Below are 13,140 nucleotides of genomic sequence, written 5' to 3' on the forward strand. Positions count from 1 at the left end.
AGAATTGTGGAAGGAGATTCAAGATCTCCAGAAACTTGCCAGAAGAGAAATGTAATAGAAGGTAATGGCAGTAGGATTGTTCTGAAGTTGAGGTCATATCAGGTGAAAAGGTGATTGCAGGTATCTGCTTAATGATACTTATCATATAGAAATTCCACTCCTGGGGGTATGTGTGTCCATATGTATCTGACAGAATTGTGTGTGTGTACAAATCCAAATGTGCATCCAAAAGAAAATATAAATAATATACAGTATATGCTTGCCAAGTGAAATTTCATAAACATGCAGTGTTTATATCTGCACCTATATTCAAAAACATGTATTCCAGAAATTTTTTGCAACACTAATTTTAATAGACAAAAGTTGAAAAATTTTAAATATCTAACCACTGAGTGAAAATAAATTGTTGCAAATTCACACAATGAAATGCTGTATAGAAATTATAACAGAAGCTCTACAACTACATGTAAAATGATTTAGGTTATCATTTGTACCCACTGATTTATGTTTGTTTAGGTTTGATAGAAGAAGTAAAGCATCTATTAATTTTATAGACCAGAGGATTTTGATTAGGAACAATTTTGCCTTATAGGGGTAATTTGGCAATATCTGGAGATATAGCTGAAGTCACAGGAATTGGTATCTACTGGCTGGAGGTCAGGGATACTGAGGAACTCCCACAATGCACAGAACTGACCTTTATTTATTTATTTTTTTTAAAGAGAGAGTGAGAGAGGAGAGAGAGAGAGAGAGAGAGAGAGAGAGAGAGAGAGAGAGAGAGAGAATTTTTAATATTTATTTTTTAGTTCTCAGCGGACACAACATCTTTTTGGTGTGTGGTGCTGAGGATCGAACCCGGACCGCACACATGCCAGGCGAGCACGCTACCGCTTGAGCCACATCCCCAGCCAGAACTGACCTTTATGACAAGGCCTATTTTTGTCCAAAAGGTTAATAGTGCTGAGGTGGAAAACTCCTGTCCTAGATATGTGGACTCAATAGTGCATACTGTCTTGATTTGGAATAGGTCCCCCAAATGGTCAAAGTAATTCTTGAAGAAATATAACAAAACTGGAAGACTCTTAACATCAGATGTGAAAATTGACTTTGGAGCTATAGTCATTTAGAGTGTAGTATTTGTATCATGCTAAACAAATAGAAAAATGGAAGAGAATAAAGCATAAATAAACTGAAACACAGTCATACAACAAAGATGACCTACAGTAAAGAGAGTTTTCTTCAATAAATTATTTTCATTTATTTGAATACTCAGAAGAAAAAATAATCCTGATGCTATTTCACAAGTATACATCACAAAATTAAATATAGATGGATTGAGGATATAAACGTGGCAGTCTTTATAATAAGTAAACAAAAATTCATGAGAACCAAACAACACAAGAGTCTAAACATAGACATGATACGTTGGGTTGAAATTATTATATTTTAAAAGATAAAATTTGTAGCTAATATTCTTTGATCATGAAGTAATAGAGTACAAAAGCAAATTATTATAAAGAAATTATAGGGCTGGGGATGTGGCTCAAGCGGTAGCTTGCTTGCCTGGCATACGTGCGGTCCGGGTTCAATCCTCAGTACCACATACAAACAAAGATGTTGTGTCTGCCGAAAACTAAAAAAAATAAAAATAAATAAATATTAAAAATTCTCTCTCTCTCTCTCTTTCTCTCTCTCTCTCTTAAAAGAAATTATAATAGTTGTAAACTTATACCAAATTTCTAAATATTTAATAAATGAGGCAAAAAAATCCTGATGTCATATCTAAAATATCCGTATGTCATATCTAAAGTAAAATTAATTCCAAATGAAGTAAAGGAAAAATACTCAAAAAACTAGATATTATTTGAATGAAGACTAATAAATATTTGGTGTAAGAAAAAACTTAAGCAAAATACCAATGTCAAAAACAGTACAGGAATAGGTTGATAAAATTTCCTAGATCATAAAAAAGCAATAAAAGCAAAGAAATTTAAATTTGAAAACATATTTTACCTTACAGAAGAAATGAATTAATAATTTAAGTTGTAAATGTTCAGACAAAGCAATAAAAGGCTATTAGCTCAACAGAAAAAAATGAATAAAATTCCTGAAAGTTAATTCACAAAAGAAGATATAGTTTTGTAATATAAGTGTTTATTAACATTTGAAAAAAGCAATACAAATTATGAGACTATTAAAATATAATTATTTTTATACAGTTGGGAAATCAAGCATTATGTATCTATAGATGCTTATTGGGAAAAGGGAGTGTGAGACTCTAAACAAAAACAAAGTTGGAAATTTGCATCTTGTAGTTCTGTATAGAAAGATAATGAGAAAGAGTGACATTCATGAGGAGAGTGCCAACAAGTGATGCTCATAGGGATTCTGGACAATTTTAATTGAGAGGAAGCCATTGTGAGTATCTCTTCATTACTGGTGAGGGACAGGTAAGTCCCACTTCACTCCTCTGAGGTTTAAAATTAGTTCCAGGAAGACTTGAACTATCCCAGGAGAGTGCAAATAAGAAACAGGTAGGGAGATGTGCAGCCTATGAAAAAAACTTTCATTGGCTCTTCCTGTTTTGTGCTCATCAAGGGAACCTGGAAACCCACAAGTAATCCTGTCCCCTGAGACTCCAGGTCAAGTTCATTCTTTGCCATTTAGCCTGGTTGGTTTGCATTCTCTGCACTTCAGTGGTTTGGTTTGGTTAGAAATGGACCCATCTTTCTCAACACAGTGCATGTGTTCTTGGAATGACAGTTTGCAAAGTAGAGGCTGTGCATGTGGAGAGGGGAATGTAGAGAGGGGAAAACTGTAGGAGAAACTCAGGCAAGTTTGACAACTGCAATGAGCCATGTCCTATGGGGTGAGTTCTTACAAATGGAGCTTTCACTTATTTCCCCTGATTTCCATCCCTTGTTTACCTCCATATTTCATGCACTGATATGTTACTTGGACATTGCTAGACTTCACCCTCATTTTAGTGATCTAGTCTTTCTTGATAGAAGATGGAAAGATGAATGGATTGGCACAGCAATTGGGTGGCTCCAAGTAGCTATTGCGTTGTTACAGAAGACAAGAAAGTCAAACTTTGGTCCCTCCTCCCCCATAGCCCAGGCTGAGATTGCTTTCTTGTGTTTTGCCCCTCAGCCTACCTTGGACTTCATCTGATGAACATTTGCATGTTTCATCAGATCTGAAAATAAAGTTATTCTGTTGGTTAAGTCATGTTGATTCAGTAAATATTTCAGAGCTACACATTTTTCTTCACTGTTGAAGTCCTGACATTCATGTTGGTGGTTATAATAGTTCTGTTTCCACTATTTTTATCCATATTTAAAAAATACAGCTTTCATGTTGCTTAAGCTATGTTCCTTGGAGACAGAATACATTTTATCTCGTCTCTGCTAAGAGCAGATCCTGGTTTCTACATAACGGAAACTTTATTAGGTTTGACTCAAAAGAATTAGTAACTATCATAAACTCTAGACAATGTATTAAGCAAAAAAATACAATTTATGCATTATTTGTAAAAAAAATAACACTTTTTCTTGACATCCAGCTGATGTAGACTCCCTCTGCTCACATAGATTTTGCTTTTTCTGTCTCAGGTGTTAAATACAAAAAATAGACTTGGTAGAGTTGTCTTCTTGTATGACAGCACTGTCTGGGTTTATTAGTATGAGAGGTATAGAAGCGGTCAATATGTGATTTCTAACAAAGTCAATATTAGAAAATTTAGATATCTAAAATGGAAGCATGCATAAAGTATAACTGTCCTTGACCCCACAGATGGTGGCTGGTATAGTACATGTGAAATTCTATTTTTAAAATCCTATAAGGGATGATGAAATGGAGAATAAGCAGGGGATTGGCCATGTATTTTCTGTGAAATGTGGGAGGCTGTGGGAAACTCTACTATGGAGGGTAACTGATATTCTTACTTGCTATGAGATACCAGAAAAAAATCTTTATATAAGGAGGTGGTTGTGGTGACTGCAGAAACTCAACCAAAGAGGAACACTTCCCCAAGAGCTAGCTTTGAAATTGAGAAGTTGCTTCAGGAAGCACATAAAATTTACTTATTCTCTTGTTATCTAACATCAAAAAGTCAACCGTGTAGTAAAGCTGCACAAGGTGACATGATCACTACTACAGTGTGTTGAACAGTTATGACATGCCAAGCCATGCAGTAAGTACTTTACATGTATCATCTTATTTAGTGTCTGTAATTTTGCAGTGAACTAGGTGATGTTGGTGATGTCAGATAACATATGAGGAACCTAGAAAATTATTTAAGTATACTGTGAATTTAAGAAACATTCATTGCTAATGAGAATTAAGTCTTTGTCTCTATTTCCTCATGAAACTTGGAGAGAAAACAGAACCTGCTAGTTAGAATCCAAACCACTTGCAAGACATTCTGCCTGGGGTACTCTCCCTGTTTAATCACCTATCTTTGAATGAGCCATAAGCTTCTGAATATGATGGCATGTCTAACATAGGAACATTATCTGTTGCTACTTCAGTGTGTCATGTGATGGACTGTGATCAATAAATGACACAATGACATAGCAACAGAAGAGTGATTCTCCTTCTGGCTTTGAAGAAGGTGCTGCAATAATTTGAGAAGGCCAGGTGGCTAAGACCTCCTAGAACCAGGGGTGGCTTTTAGAAGCCTAAATTGCTGTGCCCTGCCAAAACCACCAAAAAAAATCTAGACAACATCCTAAACTGCAAAGACTTAAATTATGACAATTACTTTAAAAAGCTGGGAATAGGATCCTGAGCCTCACAGGAGATTGCATCCTAGAGATGCAATGAGATCCATCACCAAATGACATGACTAGCAAACAGGGTAAAAAAAATAAATTTATATGATTTATGTCATTAAGTGGGCTGTAATTAATTTATAATTCATCAAAAGAAATCTAATAGAATGATTTTTCTCTTTTCTTCCTCTTATGTATTTGTGTGTATCTGTATGTGTGCACATGGATGTGACAGAGATGATAGATCATCCCAACACAATTACCAAAGCTTTACAACAAGCAAAGTTCACTAGAACTCTGGAATATTCCAAGATGGATTGTGCAATTCCCACATGGAGAATGGATTCTGAGTTCTCAGTGAAATGATAAAGGCTGGATGCTCTTCATGTGTCTACTGGGAGAGTGACTAAGAGTAAGAAATGTCAAACGGGAGCCTTGTGACAACATTCTTCCTCACAGGCCTTCCCCATGCTCCAGCGCTGGACACCATGCTCTTTGGCCTCTTCCTGGTCATTTACATTCTCACTGTGCTGGGGAACCTCCTCATCCTGCTGGTGATCAGGGTGGACTCCCACCTCCACACCCCCATGTACTACTTCCTCACCAACCTGTCCTTCATTGACATGTGGTTCTCCACTGTCACAGTGCCCAAAATGCTGATGACCCTGGCCACCCCAGGCGGTGGGGCCATCTCCTTCCATAGCTGTGTGGCCCAGCTCTATTCCTTCCACTTCCTGGGGAGCACCGAGTGTTTCCTCTACACTGTCATGTCCTATGATCGCTACCTGGCCATCAGTTACCCGCTCAGGTACTCCAGCATGATGAGCGGGAGAGTGTGTGCCCTCCTGGCCCTGGGCACCTGGCTCAGTGGCTCCTTGCACTCTGCGGTCCAGACCACCCTGACATTCCGCTTGCCCTACTGTGGGCCCAACCAGGTCCAGCATTACTTCTGTGATGCTCCACCCATCCTCAAGCTGGCCTGTGCAGACACCTCAGCCATTGAAATGGTCATCTTTGTGAACATTGGGGTGGTGGCCTCGGGCTGCTTTCTGCTGATAGTGCTGTCCTATGTGTCCATTGTCTGCTCCATCCTGAGGATCCGCACCTCAGAGGGCAGACACAGAGCCTTTCAGACCTGCGCCTCCCACTGCATCGTGGTCCTTTGTTTCTTTGTGCCCTGTGTTTTCATCTACCTGAGACCTGGCTCCAGGGACGTCATGGATGGGGTTGTGGCTGTCTTCTATACAGTGCTGACACCTCTTCTTAACCCTGTTGTTTATACCCTGAGGAACAAGGAGGTGAAGAAAGCTTTGTTGAAGTTGAAGGACAAAGTGGCCTATTCTCAGAGCCAGTAAATGCTACGAAGTTGATATGTTCACTTTTTAAAAATCACTACTCTACTTTAGTTGTAAAAGATCATGTTTTTCTGTGGCTATAGCTGTTCAAATATTGTTAAGTCTTCCCTGCTTTGTGTATGTCTCTTTTTATAAGACTCCAAATATACACTCAAAATGAAGGCTTACAATATGTTAAATTATGTTTGCTAAGGATAATTCCTTATTGCTATGTATGTATGTGTATATTTATATCTTTATCAAAAATATGATTTATGGAAATAATATATTTAGTAGGCAAAAATAGGAAGCTAAGGGGTTGGGGTTGTAGCTCAGTGGTAGAGTGCTTGACTAGTGCAGGTGAGGCACTGGGTTCAATCCCTGGCAACATATAAGAATTAATAAATAAAAATAAAGTCATTGTGTCCACCCAGAACTAAATTTAAAAAAATAGGAAACTAAGTGCTCATCGAAAATTGAATTAAAACTAAGATGTTGAATATTCACATATGGATTTATATACAGCAACAATAATGTATGATCTGTAACTTTAAAATGATGTAAGAAATTATCATTTCTGGCAGTTTGCTAAGACTGAAGATAGTTAGATATCTATTCTATATCTAGAGCCATGGCTTCCAAGACAGGCAATATTGCCTCACCAGGATCATTTGTCAAGTCATGGAGGTATTTATGAATGTCATAGGTATTGGCACCTGGTATTTAGAAGTCAGGGAATTAGTTTATTTCGCAGTGCACAAGGTTACTCCAGAAAAACAATTTTCTTTCCTGAAAGATAAACAATACTGAGGTTAAGAAACCTTTATCAGGATATAAATGTAAGTAAGACTCTGACAATAGAATTAACAAAACACTTTTGAGAAAAATACAAAAACTGCTGAAGAAGTGGAGAAGTATAATGTGCTAATAGATTTGGGACTCAGTATTTTAAAATTTCAGTTCTCCTCAAACTGTTCTAGCCACTAAAATTCCACATAAAATTCCAGCATTTTATTCTACTGATACAGATCTGTGTATCCTAAAGTATGTGTAGACAAGGTTTGGTCATGATAATCTTGAAGAAACAACACAAAATGGAGTGATTCATAAACTAGATATAAAAACTCACTATGGCTCTATAGTTATTCAGAGACAATTGCATTTTCATGATTCTAGACCAGTAAAAATGTGACAGAAGAGAGAATAAAGATATAGACAGATAAATATTCATATGAGGAAGCTATCTTGTGCACAGTAGAGAAAGGCAGACTTATTAAGTTATTTTGAGATATTTGGGTTTTGAGATGTTATGCAAAGAAAAAATAAATCTTGGCTCAATATTGCATTACAAGTTTTAGAGGTTTTTTTTGTTGTTGTTGATCACCATATAAAAACTAGTACATACAGAGAAAATATGAAAAAAGAAAACAATTGGGAATATCATTTGAGAATTTAAATTAAATTTCTAAAAACATGACAATAATTAAGCAACTACAGCTATTATCTCAAGTTATATATACAATTAAAATCTTATATCACACCAGAAGTAAAACTAACTCCAAGGGTACTGAAGATTTAAATGAGGGGGGAAATTATCTAAACCATTAAAATATTACATAGCTGAAAATTAATAGACCTTTTATGTAAGAAAATACCTTTTTAAAGTGAAATATCAAGATCAGAAACCATATTAGAAACAATTGAAAAAATTTCCTGCATTAAAAATATATATGCATGTATATAAACAAACAAAAAGTACTTCAGCAAAGAAATATTAAAGCCATATTTTACATTGCAATAAAACATGAATTAATATCCTAAATTTATAAGAGATCAGACAAATAAATAAAACTATTATCTCAAAAGAAAGATAGTAAATAAAATTCCTGAAGTATTAATTCATAAAAGAGGATATAGTTTTGTAATATAAGTGTTCATTATTGCTTGTAAAAGCAGTGAATGATACCAATAAAATCTATTACCTACACAATTGGAAATAATTCTGTATTTTAGGTATTTCTTTGGGAAAAGGGAGTGTGAGACTCTAAACAACAACAACAAATTTGGGAATTTGCATCTTGTAGCTCTGTGTAGAAAGATGGTGGGAAAGAGTAACATCCACCAGGAGAGTGCCACAAGTGATGCTCATAGGGATTCTGAACAATTTTAATTGAGAGGAATCCATTGTGAGTGTCTCTTCATCACTGGTGAGGGACAGGTAAGTCCCACTTCCCTCCTCTGAGGTATAAAAATTAGTTCCAGGAAGACTTGAACTATCCCAGGAGAGTGCAAATAAGAAACAGGTAGGGAGATGTGCAGCCTATGAAAAAACTTTCATTGGGCTCTTCCTGTTGTTTTTTTGCTCATCAAGGGAACCTGGAAACCCACAAGTAATCCTGTCCCCTGAGACTCCAGGTCAAGTTCATGTTTGCCATTTAGCCTGGTTGGTTTGCATTCTCTGCACTTCAGTGGTTTGGTTTGGTTAAAAATGGACCCATCTTTCTCAACATAGTGCATGTGTTCTTGGAATGACAGTTTGCAAAGTAGAGGCTGTGCATGTGGAGAGGGGAATGTAGAGAGGGGAAAACTGTAGGAGAAACTCAGGCAAGTTTGACAACTGCAATGAGCCATGTCCTATGGGGTGAGTTCTTACAAATGGAGCTTTCACTTATTTCCCCTGATTTCCATCCCTTGTTTACCTCCACATTTCATGCACTGAGATGTTACTTGGACATTGCTAGACTTCACCCTCATTTTAGTGATCTAGTCTTTCTTGATAAAAGATAGAAAGATAGATGAATAGATTGGCACAGCAATTGGGTGGCTCCAAGTAGCTATTGTGTTGTTACAGAAGACAAGAAAGTCAAACTTTGGTCCCTCCTCCCCCATAGCCCAGGCTGAGATTGCTTCCTTGTGTCTTGGCCCTCAGCCTACCTTGGACTTCATCTGATGAACACTTTCATGTTTCATCAAATCTGAAAATGAAGTTATCCTGGTGATTAAGTCATGTTGGTTCAGTAGAAATTTCCTCATCGTTGAGTTTGGTTTTGGTGATTACAGTAATTCTGTCTCTGCTACTTATTTTTGTATTTGAAAAAAAAAAACAGCTTGCACATTGTTTAAGCTATTTTTCCTGGTGAGTGAAAACATTTTTGCTAAGAGCACATTATATATTCTCTCCAATGGTGAACTGTTTTTATGGTTCTCTACTACAGAATAATTAGTAACTATCTTTATTTTAATGATATTACTATTATACTATTATAAATACATTTTGTTATGAATTAGTAATAAGAAATAATATTGTAATAGTTGATAGGAGGCCATAATTTGTATTAAGTGTAAACCATCTCTGCTTAAATTTCAGTTGTACAGAATCCCAACTTTTCTTGACATCAAACTGATGTGTTAGGTGTCCTCTGCTTGTATTGATTCTTTTTTTCCTGTCTCACATGGTAAATGTTGAAGAGGAAATAGACTGGGTAGAATTGCCTTCTCCTATGACAGCGTTGTCTGTTTCTGTGAATATAGGGAATAAAAGAAATGGATATGGAGCAAAATATTTTCTCTAACAAAATTGATATAAGAAAATATTTAGATATTGAGGATAAAAGGTTACATGACAGAAATTTCTTCTACACCCATTTATTGTGGCTGGGAGGGCACATATGAGGTTTATGTTATTAGATCCTCATAAGGGATGCTTAAGTGGAGAAGAGGCAAGGGGTCAGTCAACTACAGGGCTTTGTATTTTCTGAATCTTATGGAACATTGTGGCAGATCCCACTACAGTGATTGGCTGACTTTTTTGTTTCCTCTGAGAGACAAAAGAGAATCCCTGGTATAAGCAGGTAGTATTAAGGCTCCAGTAACAGTACCAAGTATAAAAACTTCCTCAAGAGCTATCTTTAAAACTGAGAAGACTCTGGAAACACACAGATAATTAACTTATTCTAAGCTCAGAAACAATTCTGCAATATTTTCAGAGGGCCCACGCTCTATGACCCATATTCACTTATTAAGCAATTATGACATGCCAAGCACTATACTGAGTACTTTTTAATGTATCATATTATTTAATAACTCCTTAGTAAGTAATGTCAGATAACATGTGAAGATACTTGTTTTAAATTTATTGTAGACATATGAAACATTCAATGTTACCCATAATTAAATTCTTGGTTCTCCAATTTTACTCATGAGTTTTGGAGAAAAAAATAGAATGTAGTAGGTAGAATTCCAAATATTCTCCAAGATATATGCCAGTTAGTACATATTATTTTTTTATAGTAGCCTTTCTTTGAGTGTGTGTGACACTTATGAATGTGATGGGAGTATGCTCCATTGATTATATTCTATCACATAACACTTTGTCATATTAAAGCAGAGATAGGGTCTCCTGCTGGCTTTAAAGAAGTCCCTGCCATGCTGTGAGTAGGGCAAATGGCTGGGCCATCCTAGAACAAAGTGTCCTCTAAATGTCTAACATGATATACTCTGTCAACAACGATCAAGGGAAGTGTGACATCATTCATAAAGTGTAAGGAAGTAAATTCTGCCAACAACCTCAATAAGCTTGTAATAGAATCCCATGCCTCACATAAGATTACATCTCCAGTTCAAACCTTGATTCAAGCTTGTTGAGAACTTGAGCCCTAGTTGATGTCACCCACGTAAAGAGTGGGAAATAAATTTGTATGTTTCAACTCACTAAATTTGTGGTAACTTATAACATATTAATTGCTATAGTTGGGATAAGTATCCCACAAAGGAGACTGTATTAAAGTCTTGATCCCATCCTGGGGCACTATTGGGAAGTGGTGGGAGCTTAAAGGGGTAGGGCCTAATAGGAGGCCACTGTGTTTTCTATTTTGTGTCCTGGCCATGAGGTGAATGATCTTTCCAAGGGCTGGTTCTATGATGGGCTGTATTGCCACAGGGTCAAAAACAATTGGATCAATGAATCATAGACTGAAACCTCAAAATGTGAGAAAAATAACCCTTTTCTCTTTTTAAGATTTAGAGTAATAGAAATTTACAGTAATAGAGCTCAGACTAGCATACCAATACAAAGGCAATATAATGACTTTCTCTTTCTTTTTTATGCATATGCGTGCGCGCGCACACACACACACACACACACACACACACTTCTGTGTGACAGAGAGATGGTAGACCATCCCAACACATTACCAAAGATTTACAACAAGCAAAATTGAGTACAACTCTGGAATTTCTCATAATGGATGATGCAAGTGCCACATGGAGAATGGATTCTCAGTTCTCAATGAAATGCTAAAGGCTGGATTCTCTTCATATGTCCACAGGGAGAGTGACTATGAGTAAGAAATGTCAAACGGGAGCCTTGTGACAACATTCTTCCTCACAGGCCTTCCCCATGCTCCAGCGCTGGACACCATGCTCTTTGGCCTCTTCCTGGTCATTTACATTCTCACTGTGCTGGGGAACCTCCTCATCCTGCTGGTGATCAGGGTGGACTCCCACCTCCACACCCCCATGTACTACTTCCTCACCAACCTGTCCTTCATTGACATGTGGTTCTCCACTGTCACAGTGCCCAAAATGCTGATGACCCTGGCCACCCCGGGCGGTGGGGCCATCTCCTTCCATAGCTGTGTGGCCCAGCTCTATTCCTTCCACTTCCTGGGGAGCACCGAGTGTTTCCTCTACACTGTCATGTCCTATGATCGCTACCTGGCCATCAGTTACCCGCTCAGGTACTCCAGCATGATGAGTGGGAGAGTGTGTGCCTTCCTGGCCGCGGGCACCTGGCTCAGTGGCTCCTTGCACTCTGCGGTCCAGACCACCCTGACATTCCGCTTGCCCTACTGTGGGCCCAACCAGGTCCAGCATTACTTCTGTGATGCTCCACCCATCCTCAAGCTGGCCTGTGCAGACACCTCAGCCAATGAGATGGTCATCTTTGTGAACATTGGGGTGGTGGCCTCGGGCTGCTTTCTGCTGATAGTGCTGTCCTATGTGTCCATTGTCTGCTCCATCCTGAGGATCCGCACCTCAGAGGGCAGACACAGAGCCTTTCAGACCTGCGCCTCCCACTGCATCGTGGTCCTTTGTTTTTTCGGCCCTGGTCTTTTCATCTACCTGAGACCTGGCTCCAAAGATGCTTTGGACGGAATTGTGGCTGTTTTCTACACCGTGTTGACACCTCTTCTCAACCCTGTTGTGTACACCCTGAGGAACAAGGAGGTAAAGAAAGCTCTGTCAAAGCTGAAAAATGGATCAGTGTTTATTCATAATCAATAATCAAGTAAGGCCCAAATGCATGAACATAACACTTGGAAGAAGAATTTCTGATATCTAATCTTAATTTTTAGGAATGCTAATAAATTTTCTATTTTTTCTTGTGTGATGTATGTGAGTCCCAGTTAAAACACCCAGCAAATGATGATAATCTAAGAAGGATAAATTTTCCATGAAGTAAATCATTAAATCATTACTTAATTTTCCATAAAGTAAATCATTAGAAAGGGAGTTTATTTTTACCATGTAATTATTTTGTAGAATTGCTATGTAGTATAATATTCTTATAGTTCATTTTATCTCATTTAAGTAAATGCTTTAAAGTCTTTCTATTCATATTTTAAACTTCCTATATTGAAAAAAATCATTCTTAATATTTATAATTCACCATATACAATAGTGTACATATAATGTAATTTTTGCTTTAGAAAATACTAGACAAGAGGTGCAGTGGCACACGTCTGTAATCCCAGCAGCTCTCAGGAGGCTGATTCTGGAGGATCAGGAGTTCAAAGCCAGACTCAGCAACAACAAGGCACTAAGCAACTCAGTAAGACCCTGTGTCTAAATAAAATACAAAATAGGACTGGGGATTTTGCTCAGTAGTTGAGTGCCCCTGACTTCAATCCCGGGTACTTCCCCAAAAAGAAAATACCAGACAAGTGGAGCATAGAGGCACATACGTGTAATCCTTGCAGCTCAGGAGGTTGGGGCAGGAGAATTGCAAGTTCAAAGCCAGCCTCAGCAAC

General features: G+C 37.6%; 2 protein-coding genes across 2 annotated transcripts; both read left to right on the forward strand.

The window, feature by feature from the left end:
- The first annotated feature begins 5,194 nt into the window (after window positions 1–5,194).
- Window positions 5,195–6,130, forward strand: LOC113192551 (olfactory receptor 10G9). The gene has a single exon (XM_026402722.2). The coding sequence runs from the start codon at window positions 5,195–5,197 to the stop codon at window positions 6,128–6,130; it is 936 nt and encodes a 311-aa protein (XP_026258507.2).
- A 5,328-nt stretch (window positions 6,131–11,458) lies between these two features.
- On the forward strand, window positions 11,459–12,394 carry LOC144254509 (olfactory receptor 10G7). The gene has a single exon (XM_077797761.1). It carries the CDS (start codon window positions 11,459–11,461, stop codon window positions 12,392–12,394), a length of 936 nt encoding a protein of 311 aa, XP_077653887.1.
- The last annotated feature ends 746 nt before the right edge of the window (window positions 12,395–13,140 follow it).

This window comes from Urocitellus parryii, chromosome 4 (genome assembly GCF_045843805.1).
Source record: "Urocitellus parryii isolate mUroPar1 chromosome 4, mUroPar1.hap1, whole genome shotgun sequence".
Lineage (NCBI taxonomy): Eukaryota > Metazoa > Chordata > Mammalia > Rodentia > Sciuridae > Urocitellus > Urocitellus parryii.

Excerpts from the sequence above, each read along its gene's own strand:
- LOC113192551 (XM_026402722.2), top strand. The coding sequence starts at position 5,195 with ATGTCAAACGGGAGCCTTGTGACAACATTCTTCCTCACAGGCCTTCCC.
- LOC144254509 (XM_077797761.1), top strand. The coding sequence starts at position 11,459 with ATGTCAAACGGGAGCCTTGTGACAACATTCTTCCTCACAGGCCTTCCC.